Here is a 25728-nt window from a genome sequence, read left to right as displayed (position 1 = left end):
TTTGACCTAATTTATCCCCTTTGATGAGGTGTTATTACCCTATATAGTTATATGGGCGTATACAGGGGTCCATTACCTTTCATAAGACATGGGTATATTAATGCACCCCTTGAAAAATTTGGGAAGGGTACCTTGGCCCACCCCTTAAATTTTGGAAATTGACCAATTTCAACATTGGGTATTATAGTACAGGCCCCTAATATGTATTATAATAAATTTGGGTGGTCCACCTCATTTCCTTCTAGGGGTACAAAATTGCCAAAAATATAAACGTAAGCAATACGTTATACCACGTGTTTGGTTTTTGGCTCAATTTATCCCCTTTGATGAGGTGTTATTACCTTATATGGTTATATGGTCATGTATAGGGGTCCATTCCCTTTCATAAGATATGGGTATATTTGTGCACCCCTTGAAAAATTTGGGAGGGGAACCTTGGCCCACCCCTTAAATTTTGGAAATTGACCAATTTAAACATTTGGTATTATAGTACTGCACCCTAACATGTATTATGATAAATTTGGGTGGTCCACCTTGTTCCCTTCTAGGGGTACAAATTTGCCAAAATATAAACGTAAGCAATACGTTGTACCACGTGTTTGGTTTTTGACCTAATTTATCCCCTTTGATGAGGTGTTATTACCCTATATAGTTATATGGGCGTATACAGGGGTCCATTACCTTTCATAAGACATGGGTATATTAATGCACCCCTTGAAAAATTTGGGAAGGGTACCTTGGCCCACCCCTTAAATTTTGGAAATTGACCAATTTCAACATTGGGTATTATAGTACAGGCCCCTAATATGTATTATAATAAATTTGGGTGGTCCACCTCATTTCCTTCTAGGGGTACAAAATTGCCAAAAATATAAACGTAAGCAATACGTTATACCACGTGTTTGGTTTTTGGCTCAATTTATCCCCTTTGATGAGGTGTTATTACCTTATATGGTTATATGGTCATGTATAGGGGTCCATTCCCTTTCATAAGATATGGGTATATTTGTGCACCCCTTGAAAAATTTGGGAGGGGAACCTTGGCCCACCCCTTAAATTTTGGAAATTGACCAATTTAAACATTTGGTATTACAGTACTGCACCCTAACATGTATTATGATAAATTTGGGTGGTCCACCTTGTTCCCTTTTAGGGGTACAAATTTGCCAAAATATAAACGTAAGCAATACGTTGTACCACGTGTTTGGTATTTTGGCCCAATTTATTTCCTTGGATGAAGTCCTATTACCTTATATGGTTATGTATAGGGGTCTATTCCCTATCATAAGACATAGGTACATTTGTGCACCCCGGGAGGGGTACCTTGGCCCACCCCTTAAATTTTGGAAATTGATCATTTTATATATTTGGTATTATAGTACTGGACCCTAACATGTATTATGATAAATTTGGGTGGTCCACCTCGTTTCCTTCTAGGGGTACAAAATTGCCAAAATATAAACGTAAGCAATACGTTATACCATGTGTTTGGTTTTTGGTCGATTTTATCCCCTTTGATGAGGTGTTATTATCCTATTTAGTTATATGGTCATGTATAGGGGTCCATTACCTTTCATAAGACATGGGTATATTTGTGCACTCCTTTAAAAATTTGGGAAGGGTACTTTGGCCCACCTCTTAAATTTTGGAAATTGCCCAATTTAAACATTTGGTATTATAGTACAAGACCCTAATATGTATTATGATAAATTTGGGTGGTTCACCTCGTTCCCTTTTAGGGTACAAAATTGCCAAAAATATAAACGTAAGCATTACGTTGTACCACGTGTTTGGTTTTTGACCTAATTTATTCCTTTGGATGAGGTCCTATTACCTTATATGGTAATGTATAGGTGTTCATTCCCTATCATAAGACATAGGTACATTGATGCACCCCGGGAGGGGATTCGGTATTATAGTACATGACTCAACATGTATCATGATAAATTTGGGTGGTCCACATCGTTCTCTTTTAGGGGTACAAAATTGCTAAAATATAAACATAAGCAATATGTTGTACCATGTGTTTGGTTTTTGGCCCAATTTCTTCCCTTTGATGAGGTTTTATTACCTTATATGGTCATGTATATAGGTTCATTTCATATCATAAGACATGAGTACATTGATGCATCCTTTAAAAATTTGGGAGGGGTATCTTGGCTCATCCACTCGGTTTTAGAAATTGTTTAATATAAGCATTTGGTATCATAGTACAGGTCTCCAATATGCACCACTATAAATTTGGATGGTCCACATCGTTCCCTTTTCATAGGTAAAGAACTACCAAAAATCAAATTTCGGAGGTTATTGACCCCAATTTAGCATGTTATATGGTTTATTACCTTTATATGTTTATGTTCCCTTTTAAATTTGGGAATTATCAAATAACAAAATTCGGTAAACGTTTTTTAGGGCCCATTGATGTTCCTCTTATGGCCAAATATTCAAAATTTAAATGTTATTGACCGGCTTTATTATTGAATAAGTACAGGATTTATTACTTTTTTCATAAGACACAGGTGTATTTGTGTACCAATCTTAAATTTTGGAAGGGATACATTTCTTATTGTCGTATCAATAATTGGTAATTGGATAGTATCTCATTCATTGGTTAAATCATTATGATCACGTGATCGGTTATTGACCTATGATGGGATTAGGAGTTCAGGACATTGGTACATTGAAACTTTGTAGGATAATTTGATAATGCGTCATTGGTTTTGATTATTCCCGCCAAATATAAACGTAAGCAAGACGTTGTACCACGTGATTGTCCTTGATGAGGTAGTGTACAGGGATTCATTTCCTTTGTTGTGGTACTTCTTAAGTTTGAGTACACACACACTTCTAGAAAACAGTTGGTTCTACTCAGGTAAACAATTGACGGACATTATTGACATTATTGAACATATAATGATATGATTAACTCTAAGACTTAGGTATATCAAGAGAAGTATTCTTTAAATTTGGGAATGGTGATAAACAGAATTTTAACATAAGGTGCGAAATTTGAAACAATACATTGAACTTTAGTCACAGCTCATAGTCTAAGATCATTGGTGGTGATTGATTTGAAATCTGATAGCTAACCTTATTGAATCTTATGACTCATAGACGAAAGGCAATACATGCTACAACACTGGCAAAGTTATTGTTAATGCAATTTGATTGGTTGATCACTATCTGTCGTGCAATCTGATTGGTTGATCACTATCTTTCGTGCAATCTGATTGGTTGATGATTTTCAAATCTTTGCTGTATTCAGTTTTAAGTTTTGTTTAACATTTAAAAATCTTGGTTTCGTTCAACATTTTACACTCACTGATAAATATGATCAAAACCGTTTATTTGTTAATCGAATAGTTAAAAACCGGATAAAGTTTGACGGTTAACCGTGAAACGTAAAATTTTTTTAGTTTGAAATTTTTTTGTTTGAAAATTTTGTTTAAAATTTTTGTTTGAAATTTTTCGTTTCCAAATTTTTTCGTTTGAAATTTTTTGTTTGAAAATTTTTGTTCGAAAATTTTGTTTAAAATTTTTTATTTGAAATTTTTTGTTTGAAAATTTTTGTTCGAAAATTTTGTTTCAAAATTTTTTCGTTTGAAATTTTTTGTTTGAATTTTTTTTCGTTTCAAAATTTTGTTTCAAAGATTTTTTGTTCTAAATTTTTGTTTCAAAGTTTGAGTTGACATTTTTAAAAGTTTGTGCACTCATTAGTAAAGAACCGGAACTGTTTAGAGCAAAAACCTCTGGCAACATGTGGTGCAATAGTACACGTCAGAACCTGGGGTTGTACTTGAAATGAAAAAACACAATTCATTGAAATGGATCATTTTATTACACTCCACATACATCCATACCAGATAGTGGTTCTGGATATTGTCGATACAATGTATTTTGAACTTCTTGCACTAGTTTGTCTTTAGCATATAATTTTAATTCCAGTTGAAGTCTTTTAAGATCTAATGCAATATCAATTGGTGGAAACTCAATGTCCATTTGATCACAAATAAACTGTTTATCAATACAGGTATGCACCCACGAACGATGTTGACAACCATCACAATATCTAGATACATGTTGTACAATATGCATAACACATTTTTCAAAATAGTACTTTTTCAGGAATATACTAGTTTTGTTGCACACTTCCACTGCATGTTTAACACACGGAAATACGCTGATGAATTTTTTCCATTCAGTTTGTGTTAGATACACCATGTTGCGAGGGACATGAAATGTACTCTTTTTACGTAACAACACCATCTTCTCTTCGAGGACTGTACGCAGCACCACTTCATGATTTGAGCCTAATGATTTGACTATGGTCACATTTAGCTCATCATGAAAATAATCGTTCATTTGGTCGATTCGTGCCATTCTTCACAGGTCAGTTGTACACCAAATTGTTCTGCTTTGCCCAATCGAATCACAGGTTCAAATGTTCTAGCACTGATACCAATCATCAGATGTTTTGTTTGAAATATATTTATTGGATAATAGCTTGCGAAGATGAACTCTTTATCGTTAGAAGTACACATCTTTCCTCCTGAAAAGCACTTGCTCAAATGATTTCGTGGGATGACACTGTATTTGCTGGTTTATAGTTATTGCTAACGTCATTGATAAGGAATGTGCTGACGTTTGAATTCATGATTTCATCACAGTTGCTGACGTCATGCCGACCAACCAAATTCATACAACTACAGCTGACGTCATTGGAATGTGCTGATTCATGATTTCATCACAATGGCTGACGAATCTGGCTGTGTACTAAATTCAAGTTGATGACTTCGACCCAAGAATCCTTTGTAACATAAAGATACAGATCCAGTATTTAAGAAACGCAGCAGTTCTTCTTGTTTTGATGCTTCCATGGGTAAATATCTTGCTGGTAAAATTATATTCTTATCATTTTCAAGCTTCACTACGATTCTTAATCCAAACTTTGTAGGGATCATTTGGCTAGCTAAGATTCTATAAGGTACATTCTGTTGTAAATCAGTAATCTTGGTAAATGATTTCATCACATCACGTGTGTTTAGAAACTGCAGACAAGTAGCCATGATGATGTTATCATGAATACTAACTCGAACGATGATGCAAAACTGATGACGTTGCATTATCATGTTCTGACGTGTACTATTGCACCACATGTTGCCAGAGGTTTTTGCTCTAAACAGTTCCGGTTCTTTACTAATGAGTGCACAAACTTTTAAAAATGTCAACTCAAACTTTGAAACAAAAATTTAGAACAAAAAATCTTTGAAACAAAATTTTGAAACGAAAAAAAATTCAAACAAAAAATTTCAAACGAAAAAATTTTGAAACAAAAAATTTCAAACAAAAAATTTGGAAACGAAAAATTTCAAACAAGAAATTTTAAACAAAATTTTCGAACAAAAATTTTCAAACAAAAAATTTCAAACGAAAAAATTTGGAAACGAAAAATTTCAAACAAAAATTTTAAACAAAATTTTCAAACAAAAAAATTTCAAACTAAAAAAATTTTACGTTTCACGGTTAACCGTCAAACTTTATCCGGTTTTTAACTATTCGATTAACAAATAAACGGTTTTGATCATATTTATCAGTGAGTGTAAAATGTTGAACGAAACCAAGATTTTTAAATGTTAAACAAAACTTAAAACTGAATACAGCAAAGATTTGAAAATCATCAACCAATCAGATTGCACGAAAGATAGTGATCAACCAATCAGATTGCACGACAGATAGTGATCAACCAATCAAATTGCATTAACAATAACTTTGCCAGTGTTGTAGCATGTATTGCCTTTCGTCTATGAGTCATAAGATTCAATAAGGTTAGCTATCAGATTTCAAATCAATCACCACCAATGATCTTAGACTATGAGCTGTGACTAAAGTTCAATGTATTGTTTCAAATTTCGCACCTTATGTTAAAATTCTGTTTATCACCATTCCCAAATTTAAAGAATACTTCTCTTGATATACCTAAGTCTTAGAGTTAATCATATCATTATATGTTCAATAATGTCAATAATGTCCGTCAATTGTTTACCTGAGTAGAACCAACTGTTTTCTAGAAGTGTGTGTGTACTCAAACTTAAGAAGTACCACAACAAAGGAAATGAATCCCTGTACACTACCTCATCAAGGACAATCACGTGGTACAACGTCTTGCTTACGTTTATATTTGGCGGGAATAATCAAAACCAATGACGCATTATCAAATTATCCTACAAAGTTTCAATGTACCAATGTCCTGAACTCCTAATCCCATCATAGGTCAATAACCGATCACGTGATCATAATGATTTAACCAATGAATGAGATACTATCCAATTACCAATTATTGATACGACAATAAGAAATATATCCCTTCCAAAATTTAAGATTGGTACACAAATACACCTGTGTCTTATGAAAAAAGTAATAAATCCTGTACTTATTCAATAATAAAGCCGGTCAATAACATTTAAATTTTGAATATTTGGCCATAAGAGGAACATCAATGGGCCCTAAAAAACGTTTACCGAATTTTGTTATTTGATAATTCCCAAATTTAAAAGGGAACATAAACATATAAAGGTAATAAACCATATAACATGCTAAATTGGGGTCAATAACCTCCGAAATTTGATTTTTGGTAGTTCTTTACCTATGAAAAGGGAACGATGTGGACCATCCAAATTTATAGTGGTGCATATTGGAGACCTGTACTATGATACCAAATGCTTATATTAAACAATTTCTAAAACCGAGTGGATGAGCCAAGATACCCCTCCCAAATTTTTAAAGGATGCATCAATGTACTCATGTCTTATGATATGAAATGAACCTATATACATGACCATATAAGGTAATAAAACCTCATCAAAGGGAAGAAATTGGGCCAAAAACCAAACACATGGTACAACATATTGCTTATGTTTATATTTTAGCAATTTTGTACCCCTAAAAGAGAACGATGTGGACCACCCAAATTTATCATGATACATGTTGAGTCATGTACTATAATACCGAATCCCCTCCCGGGGTGCATCAATGTACCTATGTCTTATGATAGGGAATGAACACCTATACATTACCATATAAGGTAATAGGACCTCATCCAAAGGAATAAATTAGGTCAAAAACCAAACACGTGGTACAACGTAATGCTTACGTTTATATTTTTGGCAATTTTGTACCCTAAAAGGGAACGAGGTGAACCACCCAAATTTCTAATGATACATATTAGGGTCTTGTACTATAATACCAAATGTTTAAATTGGGCAATTTCCAAAATTTAAGAGGTGGGCCAAAGTACCCTTCCCAAATTTTTAAAGGAGTGCACAAATATACCCATGTCTTATGAAAGGTAATGGACCCCTATACATGACCATATAACTAAATAGGATAATAACACCTCATCAAAGGGGATAAAATCGACCAAAAACCAAACACATGGTATAACGTATTGCTTACGTTTATATTTTGGCAATTTTGTACCCCTAGAAGGAAACGAGGTGGACCACCCAAATTTATCATAATACATGTTAGGGTCCAGTACTATAATACCAAATATATAAAATGATCAATTTCCAAAATTTAAGGGGTGGGCCAAGGTACCCCTCCCGGGGTGCACAAATGTACCTATGTCTTATGATAGGGAATAGACCCCTATACATAACCATATAAGGTAATAGGACTTCATCCAAGGAAATAAATTGGGCCAAAATACCAAACACGTGGTACAACGTATTGCTTACGTTTATATTTTGGCAAATTTGTACCCCTAGAAGGGAACAAGGTGGACCACCCAAATTTATCATAATACATGTTAGGGTGTAGTACTATAATACCAAATGTTTAAATTGGTCAATTTCCAAAATTTAAGGGGTGGGCCAAGGTTCCCCTCCCAAATTTTTCAAGGGGTGCACAAATATACCCATATCTTATGAAAGGGAATGGACCCCTATACATGACCATATAACCATATAAGGTAATAACACCTCATCAAAGGGGATAAATTGAGCCAAAAACCAAACACGTGGTATAACGTATTGCTTACGTTTATATTTTTGGCAATTTTGTACCCCTAGAAGGAAATGAGGTGGACCACCCAAATTTATTATAATACATATTAGGGGCCTGTACTATAATACCCAATGTTGAAATTGGTCAATTTCCAAAATTTAAGGGGTGGGCCAAGGTACCCTTCCCAAATTTTTCAAGGGGTGCATTAATATACCCATGTCTTATGAAAGGTAATGGACCCCTGTATACGCCCATATAACTATATAGGGTAATAACACCTCATCAAAGGGGATAAATTAGGTCAAAAACCAAACACGTGGTATAACGTATTGCTTACGTTTATATATTTGGCAATTTTGTACCCCTAGAAGGGAACGAGGTGGACCACCCAAATTTATCATGATACATATTAGGGTCCGGTACTATAATACCCAATGTTGAAATTGGTCAATTTCCAAAATTTAAGGGGTGGGCCAACGTACCCCTCCCAAATTTTTCAAGAGGTGCATTAATATACCCATGTCTTATGAAAGGTAATGGACCCCTGTATACGCCCATATAACTATATAGGGTAATAACACCTCATCAAAGGGGATAAATTAGGTCAAAAACCCCCGAAATTTGAATTTTTGGCATTTTTTTACCCATGAAAGGGAACGACATAGACACCCAATACTGATAGAGGTACATACTATGGTCCTAGGCTACCATACCCAATTTTTAAATTTGGCAATTTCCAAAATTTAAGGGGGGTGGTCCTAGGCACCCCTGCCAAAATTTAGGGGGGTGGGCCAAGGTACCCCTGCCAAAATTTAGAGGGGGTGGTCCTATGTACCCCTAGGTCATTGACCCCGGGCCAAGGTCATTGACCTTTGACCTATGACGTCACTAAAATTTTTGCTGACTCGGCTCAATATACGAAGACCACTACTACTACCTCACACCATAAAGCTGCGGAATATGAACGCTGTTACCAAAATGCTGTTGGCGCAGACGGTGAATTTGTGAAAAGGGCGTTTGGACAGAGAATGTATTCGTACTACTGTAACATACAAAAAGTGAAACTCCCAACAAAATGAAGGAGAACATGAAAGCATGATTGGAGAGGAAAAACGTAGACAACACCCGTAATTCACGTACCTTTTAGGTACAATGTCGTTGATGACGATAGTCTATACACGGTTATCTCTACTTCACTCCTTCACGTTATAACCAGAACAGAACAGGTCACTCTCCAAGCTGAGAGAGACTACTCCTGATACAGGCGACCATTTGCTCTTTAACTGTTGTCGAGTGTCTGCCGTACACAGTTCCGTGGCAGATGCAACAAACATGACTTATATTCTTCCCGTTATCAAGATTTCATATGCAGCATTTATTAGTTTATCTTTCGATATATAGAATAGTAGCTTATAACTACCAGCTTCTTTACTTTTCTCAACGTAAGCCACGGTTGGTTCCTAATAGAATGTGAGCCTCTGGCTCTTAGAGTTCCTGGTTCAATCCAAGCTTTCGCCAACATTTGCATCATACACTTAGCGTCCTGCTGTAAGTACCTTTTATACATCATGCAATATCCGTACTCTTCAGATGCCAGTCTTTTCTCTACAAACGTGGGTACGTACGTATCGCACAGATGACCCTACGTTTACTGCATGGTGGATTCTATTAGCCTACTTGGTCTTGAACATAACAGTTTAACGTAGAGAACCAGCAGATTACAGGAGACTTTTACGTATCATGTATGCTATTGCCAACCGTAAATCTTTACCATTAATTCTTCTACGTAATATATTTAAGATCAAAAATTCATGTTTTCCCTCAACTTGTACAAGAAGCCATTCTCAAGTGCAACTTTTCTTTTTTTCTTTCTTTTTCTTTTCTCTTTTCTTTTTTTCTTTTTGCGACACACACTATTCATGATGTACTGTATTTCTCCTTGTGACTATATCAGATTCTGTTGTTATGAATTTTACATAGATAATTCGAATCCCGTTGGAATGTCTCACGTTGGTATGGTTATCATTAATACTTTGCCAGGGAATATATATGTCTTTAAGCCAACTCACAACGATTTATATTTTGACTTCAAACCATAATTATATGAGAATGTGGCCTTCAAAGACGGTTTGTTCCTCTCTTGTTTAACCACTTAATATAGCGTCAATGTTTAGCTGCTTTGTAATTGTCTTAGGCATATTTTGTTCCTTGCTAGGGTTTCTAAATTATCTAATAATACTAATAGTTGTTTTTTGTACTTTATCATAGGATTATGCTACGGAGAATTTGCAGCAAGAGTCCCAAGGGCTGGTTCCGCATATGTTTATAGTTATGTTTGCATTGGTGAATTAGTTGCGTTTATAATAGGATGGAATTTACTTCTGGAATATTTAATAGGTAAAAATAGATTAGATTTTCCAACTTCCAACCTAACTATATGTATTTGTATATAATTTATAATAGATTGTAAGGTGATAGTTAAATATGCCATTTTAATGTTCTTAAACCATTGCCATATTTGATTGTATTTAGGGATGGCCAAAATTTTCCGGAATCCGGAATCCGGAAATTTTGTTTTCCGGAATCGGAAAATTTACTTTCCGGAATTCGGAAAAATTCCGGAATTCAGAAAAATTCCGGAATTCGGAAAAATTCCGGAATTCAGAAAAAATCCGGAATTCGGAAAAATTCCGGATTTCGGAAAAATTCCGGATTTCGGAAAAATTCCGGAATTCAGAAAAATTCCGGATTTCGGAAAAATTCCGGATTTCGGAAAAATTCCGGAATTCGGAAAAATTCCGGATTTCGGAAAAATTCCGGATTTCGGAAAAATTCCGGAATTCAGAAAAATTCCGGATTTCGGAAAAATTCCGGATTTCGGAAAAATTCCGGATTTCGGAAAAAATCCGGATTTCGGAAAAATTCCGGATTTCGGAAAATATCCGGATTTTGGAAAAATTCCGACATTCGGAAAAAATCCGGAATTTTTCCAATTTTACTGGATAAAAATTCTGGAATTGGCCATCCCTAGCTAGTAGCTGTTAAAAGAAAAACACAATAATGAATATATATACTGTATTAGTTTCTTGTAGTTGGATATGTCTTTATCACTTACGTAGACAATTGCTGCTGCAGTTATTTACTGCTTTATGAGGAAGGTCTTATTTTCACACACAAAAAAGTCGCCGGTATGTCTGAAACATTATCGCGTTCCCACCTGCAGCTGCTCCAAAGCACTGCAAACTACTTTTTAACCAGACGAAAGGCAGTGAAGGAAAAGAAATATCAACAAATATTGTAATAACATTCGCTTATTGTCAACATACCTATGTACAGTAAATACAAATTTATAATTTTTCACTTTACGAAGTATACAATGTAACTGTTCAATAATTAACATAAGTAGACATTCATTAATTTATATTAATATAATAATTAATAAAACTAATAAGCGGGTGATTGATGACTCAGTGGTAGAGTTTTCATCTATGGTATTCTAACCCAGGACATGTGGGTTTTGGATGGCTAATTTTGTGTTCGAAAATTTTCCCGGTGGTACTCTTGGTTCCCTTTCTTGTATTTGTTCCATCATCACTCATTAAAGAATTTAGTTTATCGAAACTCTATAGCCATATATTCATTCTGTCCGTCAGTGAAACAAACAGTCTCAAGAACTATCTGATGGATTACCATCAATTTTGCCCACGATGTACAGAGTCAATAGTTAAGAATCGAGTTCCCTGAAGAATGTAATATTCAAACCGGAAGCGGTACAAATCAACCATTTCCTGTTTTAACGTTAATCATTATATAGTAAATATGGTAATAGATAGCGAGAAGCGGTTTCCAGTAATCGACATATATAACATTCATGTAGATAGAATGTTACCCAATTTGTGCATCTGCTGAAAATAATGAGCTTATGTTAGGTATTTACAGAACACTTTCCGCTTTAGAAAATGCGTGCTTGGTAAAGAATGTAGAGAATTAGCTGAGTCAGGCACGTAGCTAGAATATGGTAATACGAAGGGGGGTCTGTCACGAAATACTGTGGTTAATTACCTGGGGCTCAATCATTCCAAAATATTTTATTGACAACATATATTGGTTCGTTTAGAGAAGATTTCTAATGAGGGGATGATATGAAATACTGTGGTTACACACCAGGGGCTCGATCAATCTAAATATTTACTGACAACATGCCCATATTGATTGGTTAGGACAATAAAATGAGGATATGTTAGTAAGTATTTTAATAAGAAGCTATGAAGAAATCTCGAGCAAAAGAATATAAAAAAGTATTGAAAAAGATATAGTCTTCCGAGGTCATTCGAACGGTGTCAAGAATTTTGCGCCTGGGAAATTTGCGCCCTACCTCAAGAACAGGGAAAATTGCGCCTGCGATGTACCTCCACCGGGAAGTTTGAGCCCTGCGAAATAAAAGAACCTATTCGAGCTTACGCATTTGCTCGGAGGGGCTGACATTACAGCATAAACAATCCTCCCCCCCCCACAGCCATGCCATTTGTGATTTATTTTCATTGTGGCTATATAAGGGGAGAATAAACTTCAATATAAGCCAAAATAACACAACGGATCAACGCAATCACTGCTTCTTCCAGAGATGATTTTGGGGGAACCCTGGCCTCCCCAGAGGTCTCAGAGTGCCCCCTCAGAGACCAAAATAATACGTTTATAATATAATAATAAATAGAATAGTACCAGCACTGACCCCCCTCCGGAATACTAAGTGTGCCCCCCGGAACATTTTTTCTGAAAGAACGACTGAACGCAATTGTGTGTTTGAAGTGTAATTCCAGCAAGTAAACACATTGTACATAATTTTCTTGATAATATTACTGAACTGATTTTACATTCACTTTACATTTTCTTTTCTATATTTTGTGTCCTGAAAAGCCAAACAACTCGCAAGAATTGTGAACAGAAATATCTGGGTAGAGCCAAACAGCCTTTTGTAGATTAAATTATACTCTTTGATTATATTAATAAATAATTATATATCAGTCATTTATACTTTTATTGTAAATTTTGTAGTATAATGAAAAATTGTATTTGTATGGATTGCCCTTTAGTGAACTAAAATTGTATTTTTTTGATTTGTTCGGAATATTATAAATGGAGTAATTCACTGAGACGATGAGAGACAAGCCTAATTCAAGTGTGAGTGGAAGTTACTTTTCACAATACAGAAATAAGTTGAATTGTAGGGCGCAAACATCCCAGTGCAAATATATAGCCGGCGCATTTCCCCCTCTTTTTGGGGTAGGACGCAAACATCCCAGAGCAAATATATTGCGGGCGCATTTTTCCCTATTTTTGTGGTAGGGCGCAAATTTCCCGGGCGCAAAATTCTCGCATTCAAGGAAAATATAATGTCCGTGAAGTTGACAAGCCACTTATGTCAGACCCAATTTCGACTTTAAACGTCGCTAGTGCTACGTTAGTGTTCGATAGTGACGCAAATTGTTAGTACTCCACAGATAAAGTGTGCTTTTTAAATCATGGATATAGGTCTTCTAACTGCATGCCAACACGCCCACTTCTAAGAATCATCTCAAAAATAAGGTTAACCATTAGAGTAAGTAAGTGCTCATTAGTGCCATTAATATTAACGTTAATACCTCCATCGTACGGCCCTTGGAGTAATAATATGACTTTAACAACTTTATACATCAGGCTCACCTTATTAAAATTAGCCAAATGAACATGATAACACCACGCGAACATAATGCGCAATGTGGATGTCCCCTGACGTGCCCAAGTTAGTTACTTTTTATTTTTGCAACTATTGTTTATCTGTTATTTATTGCTAGTCTGCAGAGTAGTCCTTACATTAATATGCCATTGTCCTTGATAATCATTGCGTACAGTATTTACAAGCAGTTTGTTATCACTGTTAGAAGATATCAAAAAACAACAGATAAAATCTACCACTTAACGGTTCATATTTTTCTTTTACAGTACATCAACGATTGATAATAATAATAATAATAATAATAATAATAATAATAATAATAATAATAATAATAATAATAATAATAATAAGACTATTCCAGCATAAAAGTTATCAATTGCATCACACTGGCAACAAGCGACGCATATTTTAACTTCATAAAAATTCGTTTCTCACGGTTTTCTGGAGAACTACATATGATATCATTATGTCAAGTTGTTTATCTCAGTGTGATATATGTCTTACCTCTGGACAATATCATAGTAAAACAAAAATTAAATATTAGGAGTACATCGTACTTTTGGACTACATCTCATTAACCATGGGAAGATTGAGTAGTGTATACTTTAGGATGTAAGTTTCAGCTTAACTTGCATCATACATTCTTAGGATTACAAAAAGGAAATTTGTTCGTTTGCATTTGAACAAAATTCTTAGGATTACAAAAAGAAAAAAATATTTTTTCCGAATTCCGGAATTTTTCCGAATTTCGGATTTTTTCCGAATTCCGGAATTTTTCCGAATTTCGGATTTTTTCCGAATTCCGGAATTTTTCCGAATTCCGGAATTTTTCCGAAATCCGGATTTTTTTTCAAATTCCGGAATTTTTCCGAATTCCGGAATTTTTCCGAAATCCGGAATTTTTCTGAATTCCGGAATTTTTCCGAAATCCGGAATTTTTCCGAATTCCGGATTTTTTCCGAAATCCGGAATTTTTCCGAAATCCGGAATTTTTCCGAATTCCGGAATTTTTCCGAAATCCGGAATTTTTCCGAAATCCGGAATTTTCCGATTTTACTTTCCGGATTCCGGAAAGTAAAAATTCCGGAATTGGCCATCCCTAATTGTATTGTTCTTTTGTCGTCGACTGAAGGTTTCGACACTCTGCTATCCTAGATTATTAAAATAATTCTTGCCTTTCAATAGAAACCGTACTTTCTACAATTATCAACATAAATGTATATAAGTAAACATTCTATATATTCTTTTGTAAACAACTTCGGACTAAAACGTTTAATTTTAATTCCGAATTCTTCGATTTGTAGAGAAAGTAATTCCTTGTAGATTTTAAAACTAGCCAATTTTTTCGGAAGTTGTTGACGAAAGAACATTCAGGATACATACTCACTTTATTGATATCTGCACAAGACTTATTAATACATAAATTGTTTAGACTTAAAAGTACTAACGCAAATCAATGTGATATGAGTTAAAAGGATATAAGATAAAATTCCTAAGAAAAGGATACAATTCTGGTTGAGAAACAAGGGTCAAGTATTGACGTTGAAGAAATGAAAGTGTAATCGAACTGTTACAGATACAGTATTCCAATAGTTTACATTGTGGTATGTTAAGTAGACATACAAGCCCTCTTCGTATCAAATATTTGGTATAGAAGTATTGTTTATATTTTAGGAATTCAAGCTTGGATTATGAAGAAGCAGAAAAAACAAACAAGAAGAATTCATATAGTGCGACAATCGGGAATGATAGAGGAAATTATCTTTGTGAAACGAAAAATTAAAATGAAAGTGTCATCAATCTTAGCTAAAGTAAATTATGACGATAATACTTAAAGGGAGAAGCAGAACTGTTCGGAGATTGGATCTGTGAGGATGTGAAATACATATAATTACACATAAATGCACCATTAATTATATTTTTAAATATATAATTGTAGGTGCGTACACTTTTCTTCTACTTTCTAGTTTCTCAGTTACACACAGAATGCTCACTATAAGCAGTGACGCAATGTTGTTAACCTACAATTCCTCCTTCTGCGTCATTGCACTAGCCAAATACATTTTACACATTTTCTTTTTACAAAACATGTCTTTTCATACAGTTTTTCGATTTTTTCTTTTGTCACTCTTTTAGTTAACATATCTGCTATAAGCTTTTCTCATTTCACATGAAATACTAATCTTTTACAAAATAATATTTCCTATTTGTATATTTTGTTCTGCCCTTTACTTCTGTTCCATTTTTATCCAATCTATAGTAGATTTGCAATCAGTTTCTACTGTCATAGATTTATCTATACATTTTGCCATTTCTAACTCAAATAATACGTTGTTTATCCATTTTAATTCACAAACCTTCACATATGACTATAATTTCTGATTCGCAAGTAGACAATGTTACAACATATTGTTGTTTGCTGTTCCATGCTACAATAGAATTCCCTATAACGAAATATCCAGAATACGATTTAGCACCTTTTGTTATGTAATATGTACAAATTATTAATTTTCCGTTTTCTTTGTAAAGTTTCAGTGAATAATTCTGAGTTCCCTTTAAGTATCTGAATACCCTTCTTACTGCGGATAAACGCAATTCTCTAGGATCATTATTATAACGGGATAAACAGTTTAGAAAAAACGAAATATCTGGTCTCGTTGCTACAGAGAAATACATTAGAGATCCTAGCATTTCCATACACATTGTTTTATTTATCTTTTTGAATTCTCATATTGGTCTAGACCTTGACGACAATCACCTGGAATTTTTATTGGATTACAGTCTTGTAGCTCAAATTTCCTTAGTATCTTTTCAATATAAAGCTTGTGTGATAATTCAAAACCTTCATTAACTTTGTCTATTTCTATACCTAAGAATGTATTGGAATCCTTGCATTCCTTAAATCTATGTATCCTCGTCGCCAAAAGTGCCTTTACATCGCCGTGACGGGTATGTGACACCGCAGTACTCTAAGGAAGGGATGGTTGCATAAGAAATTTTGATTAATTTTGAAGTGTTTTTATTTTGACTAGGGAAATAACGTAGGTATAGGGAGTAAGGGCATAGATTTAAAGCATCAGTGCACTGTCATCTCTGAAAAGATTTGTATTCTCAGTTTTTCAAATTATTGTCTTATATGTTAAGTTAAAAACTGCTAACAACTGCTACTAGCGCTTTTCACTCTTCAGGAATTTACTACGACATGTTCGGGCTTGAATTATTTCATTCGCCTCCCTGTAATTATTTGTGAATGGAAACTGATTACGCTGAACATGAATATGTTTCGTTGTCGTAAAGCAAGGGCCGTAATAAATGTAGATCAGGTTCTTATTATTATATAAAACACATCAGTATTTATTCCGTGTATAGAATAATATAATACAGTAACTAAGCAACATCATAATCACTAACGCCCGCAGGATTTTTTCTAACGGGGGGGGGGGGAGACCGATATAGAGTTTTTCGTTTTATTCCCTATATATATTACGTTAACAGTCATAACACTGATAACGTATATCGTCTTTCGCCGCTGTAGGCTATTAGTCAGAACACTGATCTCCAGATATGTCGAAAGAAAAAATAAATTGATATGAACAGTGATGTGATTAATTTTACTACGCCCTGGATCGATCTACCTTCGATTTACTCATACTCCCCCAGACCCCCTGCCCCAGGTATTTCAGCTGCTGCGTTATATATACGGTTCCATGTCAAAAGGGCCTGACAAAAGGGAAAAGACCGAAAGGCCAGAGTCAATATGGCCCGCAACAAAAGGACCCGAGTCAAAACGGCCCTGCTTCAAACGGACCCGGGTTGAAAGAGACCCCGCTACAAAGGGGCCCAAGTCAAAATGGCCCATGTGAAAAGGACCCAGGTCGAAACGTCTCCGCAACAAAAGGGCCCAAGTCAAAAGGGCCCGAGTCAAAATGGACCATGTTACAAAAGAGCCAGACCACAATGATCACGCAACAAAAGTGCTCGAGTCAAAAGGTTTCCGCAACAAAAGGGCAGGAGTCAAAATTGCCCGAATCAAAACGACTCTCATCAAAAGGGTCCATGACAAAAGGCCCCGAGTAAAAAGGGACTTGCTTCAAACGAGCTGGCTGAAAAAGAGCCCTGCTACAAAAGAACCCGAGTCAAACGGCCCGGGATAAAAGGCCTCCGCAACAAAAGGGCCCGAGTCAAAAGGGGCCGAATCAAAACGGCCCTCATAAAAAGAGCCCGGGTCAAAAGAGACCCACGACAAAATAACCCGAGTCAAAAGGCCCCGGGTCAAAAAGGGGCATCGCTGCAAAATGGCCCGAATCAAACGGCTCGGCGTCAAAAGGGCCCGGTTCAAAAGGTCTCCGCAAAAATGGGCACGAGTCAAAACGCCTTTCATTAAAAGGACCCGAGTCAAAAGGGTCCCACGACAAAAGGGCTTGAGTCCCAAGCGACCTGCGTCAAACGGGCCCGGTTCAAAAGGTCTCCGCAACAAAAGGGTCCGAGACAAAAAGGGCCGAAACGAAACGCCCCTCATGAAAATGGCCAGGATCAAAAGAGTCCCGCTACAAAAGAGCCCTAGTCAAAACTTTCCCACGTCAAATGGGCCCGGGTCAAAAGATCTCCACAAGAAAAGAGCAGAAGTCAAAAGTGGCCCCTCTACAAAGGACACGAGTCAAAAGGGACCCGCGAAAAAAGGGCTTGGGTCAAACATCTCCGCAAGAAAAGGGTAGGAGTCAAAAGGGCAAGAATCAAAAGGGCCGCGTCAAAAGGGTCACACGACAAAATAGCCCGAGTCAAAAGAGACCTGCCTGAAATGAACCCGTGTCAAAAGGTGCCGCGCTACAAGAGGGCCCGAGTCAAAATGGCCCTACTCAAAATTGCCCGGGTCAAAACCTCTCCGCAATAAAAGGGTTTGAGTCAAAAAGACCCGAATCAAAACGCTCTTCATTTAAAGAGCCCGTGTTGAAAGAGTCCCACGACAAAATGACCCGAGTCCGAATGCCCCGCGTCGAACGGACCCAAATCAAAACACCCCTCATCAATAGGGCCCGAGCCAAAGGTTCCCAGTACAAAGGGGATCGAGTCGCAAGGGCTCTGCGTCGAACGGGCCCGAGTGAAAAAAAGCCCCGCTACAAAAGGACCCGAGTCAAATGGCCCCCTATCAAAAGGGCCTGGGTCAAAAGGTCTACGCTACAAAAGGACCCGAGTCAAAAGGGGCCGAATCAAAACGCTCCTCATGAAAAGGGCCTGGGTCAAAAGAGTACCACGACAAAAGGATCCAAGTCAAAAGGGCCCTGCGTCAAACGGATCCGAGTCAAAAGGGGGAACGCTACAAAATGCCCGAGTCAAAACAGCCCCGCGTCGAAAGGGCCTAAGTAAAAAGGTCTCCGCGACAAAATGGCTCTGCGTTAAAAGGGCCCGGGTGAAAAAGGATCTGCAACAAAAGGAGCCGAGTTATAAGGACGCTGCGTCAAAAGGGTCCGGGTCGAAAGGGTTCTGCGACAAAAGGGCCAGAGTCAACAAGAAACTTCGTCAAACGGGCCCTGATCAAAGGGAACACAATTACAATAGGGCACGGGTCAAAACGGCCAGGCGTCAACTGGGTGCGAGTCAAAAGGGCCCTGCGTCAAAAAGGCACAAGTCAGAAAGACCCCGCGTCCAAAGGGCCCGGTAAATACGGTTCCACGTGTAAAAAGCTTGAGATCAAAGCAAGAGTGGAGATCAATCATGCAAAAGAGGATTGTGTCCCCTTAGTAAGTTGAAGTGTTTATGCAAATGAAGGAAATATATCTGTGGTTATTAATAACAAATAGGAAATTTGAATGATAATATTAGTTTTGTTTGCTTGTTGATTGTTTTGGAACAATCGCTATCGCTTAAGTCGTTCTCCATGAAAGTTTGCTTGCACTCCCGTCATAGGCGGACTGGGTGTATTAGGGCCTAGGCCGCGGTTACTATGGAGGGAGCTCAGACTATAAAACCAATTTCTAAAATAACGTACAATCAGTGGCGCAACGAGCTATGAACTCGGGGGCCCATGCCCTCTCCGAAGCAAACCTGATCTATCTTATACAGCAGCGTTGCAGACAAATTTTGGTGAAATTTCAAAATAGATCAAAGCATAAATGAATATTGAATTAAGTCAAAGCACTGTACGAAAGGAGAAATACCCAGTGAAAACCCCTACATTAATTTCTTAGAGTAATAAATGTTAGTAAAGAGTGCGTCATTTTATGCAAAAATAAAGATGTTCAAAATATTTATTATAGCGCAAATTTTAAAACTTGTAACCGTTAATAATACGGAATTTGTGAATTGGAATTTTCGTTTTAAGGTTTTTTAGCATGTTAATAATAAGGATAACTAAATTGCTTGTAATGAGGAGAATTCAAAATTTCAATTTTGTCCACATCAAATGGTGCAGCACGTCGTTTGCAGACTACTGTACTGGATATTCTTGGCCCCTCCCGAAATAAAATCCTGGTTGCGCTTCTGCGTACAATGAACATCTGTGATGAACCATCGCTTTGTGCAGTTGTAAATTCGTTGTTACTTGATAGTTTTTGCAAGCTATAATTTATCATTGGTCGTTGAAAATTTGATGACACAGCAAGCACAGAATTTCCAGAAACAAACTTTCAAGAGAATATTTTATAATTATTATTGCATTGCCACACGAGGTGTCTAAAAAGTCCCCTGACATGGATAACTCTGTTGTTATCAGAGTTACAACAAAATGTAAGAGGGGAAACCGCCTACAAATATAATGTTTTTAATAGACAGTAACTTCATTCATTTATGTTGTGGGTCCGGGTAAATGGTAACGTTGCATTTTCATGTAACATTGGGCGCATATAGAGTGTACAGCCCAAACGGCTTGTCCGATTTGAAAAATTCTTTCACTTTAGATTGAAAACATCATATTTGGAGACCGTTTCCCCGCCTATATTTTGTTGTAACTCTGATAATAAGAGAGTTACCGTATGTCACGGGACTTTTGAGACACTCTGTATAGTAGCTGAAACACTAAAAAAATAATAGCGAATAACTTTTACTATGGAATGAACAGGGCAGCTTACTAAAAATTGTAACACTAAACAACTAATAATAACTTTTGACTGTGGAATGAACACGACAGTTTTACTGAAAATGATAAATACTGCTGAACCACGAAACAACTAATAATTTTAAAAAGTTAAGATTCTTTGCAGTTTAGCTTATAAATCGCGGAGTTTCTGAATAACTTCGTTCACAGACACTAAATTTAACATGTCTCTTTCCATATTCATTAGCAAAAATGTGTCCAAATGTCTTCACACAAACTAGCTCTGAGATTTGTTTACTCTAACTTTAACTTTGAGAAGCACCTTCCACATGTCACTTGTGTGCATGGTAGAGACAACGCATGTTTGTATACAATGTATAAATTATTAAAGCAACTAGACTGACGGAAATTGGTGCAAAATTTTCCCTGCACATGACAAACAATTTTTATACAAGGTGTTTGCAGCATCATTATCACTCTTACCGTGAATCCCGTCCAAAGATGTTCCATATTCCATAGCATGCTCAGATGCATAATTATCATCATCTTCTACGGATTCAGGGGCATCATTCTCTTCAGAATCATCAAAAACGAGAACGTTTTGTGACAGTGAAATACACGACAGAGAACTGCTGGAGCTCTTTGTATATTTTCTCCTGTTTTATATTTAGTTTTTTTTTCGGAAGAACTCTGAAAGCTCTTGCAGATACACTATTCTTCTTGATTTCTGAAAAGTCCTTAGGTTCCAGTATTTGGAGTTCTTTCGGCTGCTGAAATCTATCACTGACACATGTAACAGCTGTATTCAGAATTTTCGTTGAAGTTTTTTTATTCTGAATAAATCATTTTCACTTATATTTAAGTTCTTTTCCAGTTCATCTGCTCTCCTGGCATTTTCTTTTTCTTTAAGATTCTTCTGTGCAAAAAGTTTTTTTCCATTGCTATCTCTACACCAGATTGCGCAAGCTGTTGATTTATTTTCACACAAAATATTTTTGTGTTTTCGTAAAGCATTAAACAGACATCTTTTGCCTCTATTTTCTTCTGAAGCTGCTGCTGCAAATTGTCTAGAAATCTCCAGGTAGTAAGATAGTCCAACCCGTGAGACTGCAGGTATTTTGAAACAGGCTCCGTTTCCGTAAATAAGTCCTGAAACATAGAAGTCCTCATTACAGTGTTAAATTCTGTCCATTTATTCAGCAAAGTTTAGCTTAAAATTTTCATTTCGCATTAAAACCCCTGTTCTGTACATCATCACTGAGGAACAATAAAAAAGGAAGAAATCTTGATGATAGACAGTCATCCTCGTCTTGATTTCATGTTTCGTAGCGAAACTCATTAGTGTCCACTACTGCATTCAGTGCCTTGTTTCTGCTCCATCATCGTGTTGTACCAACTTGTTGAACTTTTCGTAGTCTGTCATGTCCCTCGTGGCTTGCACCAATCATTTTCTTACAAACATCCTTTCTTTTGTAGTATTCAGACAGAACATGACACTGGTTTCAAATAAATTTGCAGCTTCAGGTATCTACTCAGTCAAATTTGTCATAACGAAATTAAGAGCATAAGCCATGCATTGGGTGTAAATGATTTCAGGATTATCCTTCTCAAGTAATGCTTTAACTCCTTAATAGCATCCACTGAAGTTAGCAGCTCCATCAAAAAAGCAACTTACAATATCATCACAAGCATCAAAACATTTTTGTCACAAAATACTCTTTTGATTTCATTATAAGTTACTTGTCTTGTAGTGTCATTGTTTACCACTGGCGTCTCTGGCATATACAATTGGGGAGGACATCAAAGAAAGTTATTTAAATGGTACTATCTAGCCCAACCTGTTTATTATCTTTAATTCCATTTGTTACATTTCTGCTTACCTTCACGGACCCCGTGAGGCATATCAAGAACTCTTTTACACAGCCTGAATATTATATGACAAATAAATATAATTATTATCATTTATATGTTATTCTGCCGTTAGTAAATAAATTAAATTAGAACAAAATATGGAATATTTTGTACTTCAAAATATTGGAGGGACGCGTCCCCATCGTCCCCCCGCCAGAGACGTCCAAGCTGTTTACGACAACTACTAACAGCCGCTCAAATACTTGACCGTTTATAACGCAGAGAATTACTATAGCCAGCTGATTAAGCCCTGAAACATCTTGGATAGAATCAACCATTATGTTGAAATGCCCGCTTTCTTGGCGTCTTCCACTGTTTTCTCCTGTTATTTTGTAAACTTTTTGATAGAAAATACATTTTTAAAAATGCGTTGTTTTCCCATTTTTGAATTATCAAATATAGACCTACAAGGTGTATTAACATCCATAAAGAACCAATCAGCCTGTGGTTAAATATGAACCCAGCTACAAACCAGGCACCAGTCTTCAACCTTGAAAGGGATGCAGCTACCCTACATTATGAAAAAAGGTCCCAGGTCCCAACAGCTCAACATGATGAAAAACATGCCTAGGACCGCAACTGCTCAATGAAATGAAAGAAGGGCCCCAGCTGCCCAATATATTGAATAAAGGGCCCAGGGCCCCAACTTCTCAATGTAATGAAAGAAGGACCCAACTGTCCAATATATTGAAAGAAGGGCCCAAGGCCCCAGGTACAAACTAAATCACAGTTTCTGATAATAAAAGACCATAGTGAAAGATGGACCTAGCCACAAATCTAGTAACGAAAGGACCCTATTAAAAAGATAACTTACTGATTGATGGAAGGGTGGAAGAGGAGTGTGTGTTGGTAGCATAATAACACTGAGCTACCGAATTATTTAGCTCTCTTTTGTTTTAGCTTTTCTTTCTCTTTCTTTCTTTATTCTTTCATCATTGTTTTCTTAGAGGGCCTAGGCCGCAATTGCGACCTAAGGGCCCTGGCCAGTCCGCCCCTAACTACCGTCTGTCTGAGTTTGTATTCTCGTGACATAGCTCAATCAAACTTTATCTATTGCTGACTTTTCCCTTACTTCTAGAATTCCATTTCTACTCCTGGATCAAAGTATAAAAATATACATTAGTATGAAAAATATTCTGTGAAAAACATTAGTTTAATTTTGCTGTGAGAAGACATGTGGATCTGTATACAGGGTTACTGAAAAGTATTGGGACAGAACAATAATAACGACATAAATGATTTAGTGCACATCATGGCAGCCATCTTGAATTCCGAATATTGTATACCACACAATATTTTTAAATAGAAAGAGGTATGTGTTGAGTTTTGATTTAGAGTTTAACGTCCCGTTCAACAGCGATGTTATATGAAAAGAGGTATGTGTGTCACATAAATTGATGCTAGAATCTTCGTACAAACTACATTCATCGTCCGTTTCAAAAGCATCGGAGTCTACATTATTTATTATTTCCAAAATTTCTCCGGACGAAAATACGCCACTATCATAAGAACCACGACTTGTCGCGGTGGTATTCATTAGGGATGGCGTTTTTAAAAAATCTGTTTTTCGATTTTCGGAAATTTCATTTCTCGTTTTTTCGTTCGTTTTTCGAAAAAAAAAAGTTTTTCGTTTTTCGGAAATTTTTTCGTCTTTCATTTTTCGAAAAAAATTGTTTTCCGTTTTTTCGAAAGATTTTTCGTTTTTCGAAAAAAATAGTTTTTCGTTTTTCGAAAAAAATAGTTTTTCGTTTTTTCGAAAAGATCTTTTTTCGAAAAATTCGTTTTCCCTTTTTTGATGATTTTTCGTTTCTCGAAAAGTTTTCGGAATTCGTGGAATGATAATGTGGGAGGAAATGGGAGTACCCCGGGAAAATACGCGGACACGATGTTGTCTGCCACGAACTTACTTGGTCTGGGATCAAATGCACAAGAGGTAAGCGTTCTAACACTGAGCTACCGTGCTCCTTGGATTTGGATCTAATGAAAGGTTGAATTGATTTTGAGTTTAACGTCCCGTTCAGCAGCGAGGCTATATGAGACGTGGACCTACTGATTAACGTGGACGTTCACCTCTGGTGCTTGGGGTCACGGGTTCGATCCCAGCCCCCGCCAAGTGAACTTTGTGGTGGACAAACACCGTGCTCGTGGTTTTTCTCGGGGTTCTCCCGTTTTCTCCCACTTTCTTCATTCCACCATTTTCATTCATCTCTCATCATCACCGTCTCCTTTAGCCTAACCGGCATAACCGTGGGACGTAAAACTCAAAGATTTCATTTCATTTCATTGATTAACGTGGAATCCGAACCACATGAGCTCCCGCCGGGAATCGAACGCGGGTCTAACACGCCAAAGGCGCGTACGCTAACCGCTAAGCCACGGAGGAGCTCGATCTAATGAAAGGATAGTGTGTAGTGCTACTATTGACGAAACTCATCCAATCACGACCAAAATTATTATGGTTATGGACTGCAATGTATTTAGTACACATGTTAAATATTATGGTGTTTGGGACTTTGGTTCCAGAGTTATTGCTAATCAAATTTGTGTTTTAAGTTAGTGATATCAAGAAATTTCACTAAGTCGCATTTGATTAAACTCAAATGATCTTGTCTAAAGTTGGTAGGATCGTAAATATTGACAAGCTTGGTATGCATGGAAGCTCATATAAAATATTATGATGTGCAGACTTTTTGTTCCTGAGTTATTAGCTATCAATGTTAGGTTTGGAATCAGTGAAATCAAGAAATTTCATTAAAGCGCGAAAGATGGAACTCATCCAATTTTTACCAAACTTGGTAAGGTGGTAGATCTTGACGAGCTTAGTAACTATAAAGGTAACCAAGAAAGATCTGTCGCTTTTTCACCCAACACCTTCAAACATCGATATTTAACCTAAGACATACCTGGAAGATCAAAAATAGTCTCCTTCTGCCAACGTTTTGGAAGGCCATGTATTCCATCGCGGTAGAACTTGGTAGGCCGTGAATCGAAAAAGGTATCAAGTGCATTTTGCACCTCTACTAGGGATTTCAACTGGTGTCCTCTAAGCTGATTGTCCAAGGAATGG

At 36.6% G+C, this 25728-nt stretch overlaps 1 protein-coding gene across 1 annotated transcript in view; it reads left to right on the top strand.

Moving 5' to 3' along the window:
* Window positions 1–25728, top strand: part of LOC145671226 (cationic amino acid transporter 2-like) — a 1570353-nt gene that overhangs the window by 335117 nt on the left and 1209508 nt on the right. The window contains exon 3 of the mRNA XM_081740116.1: window positions 10273–10401. Within this exon, the coding sequence (XP_081596242.1) occupies window positions 10273–10401 (129 nt within the window). The remainder of the gene's footprint in view (window positions 1–10272; window positions 10402–25728) is intronic.

The sequence above is a fragment of the Thermobia domestica genome, chromosome 15 (assembly GCF_964235325.1).
Source record: "Thermobia domestica chromosome 15, izTheDome1.hap1.1, whole genome shotgun sequence".
In the NCBI taxonomy this organism is placed as follows: Eukaryota; Metazoa; Arthropoda; class Insecta; order Zygentoma; family Lepismatidae; genus Thermobia; species Thermobia domestica.
This window is presented reverse-complemented; position numbering and strand designations above follow the sequence as displayed.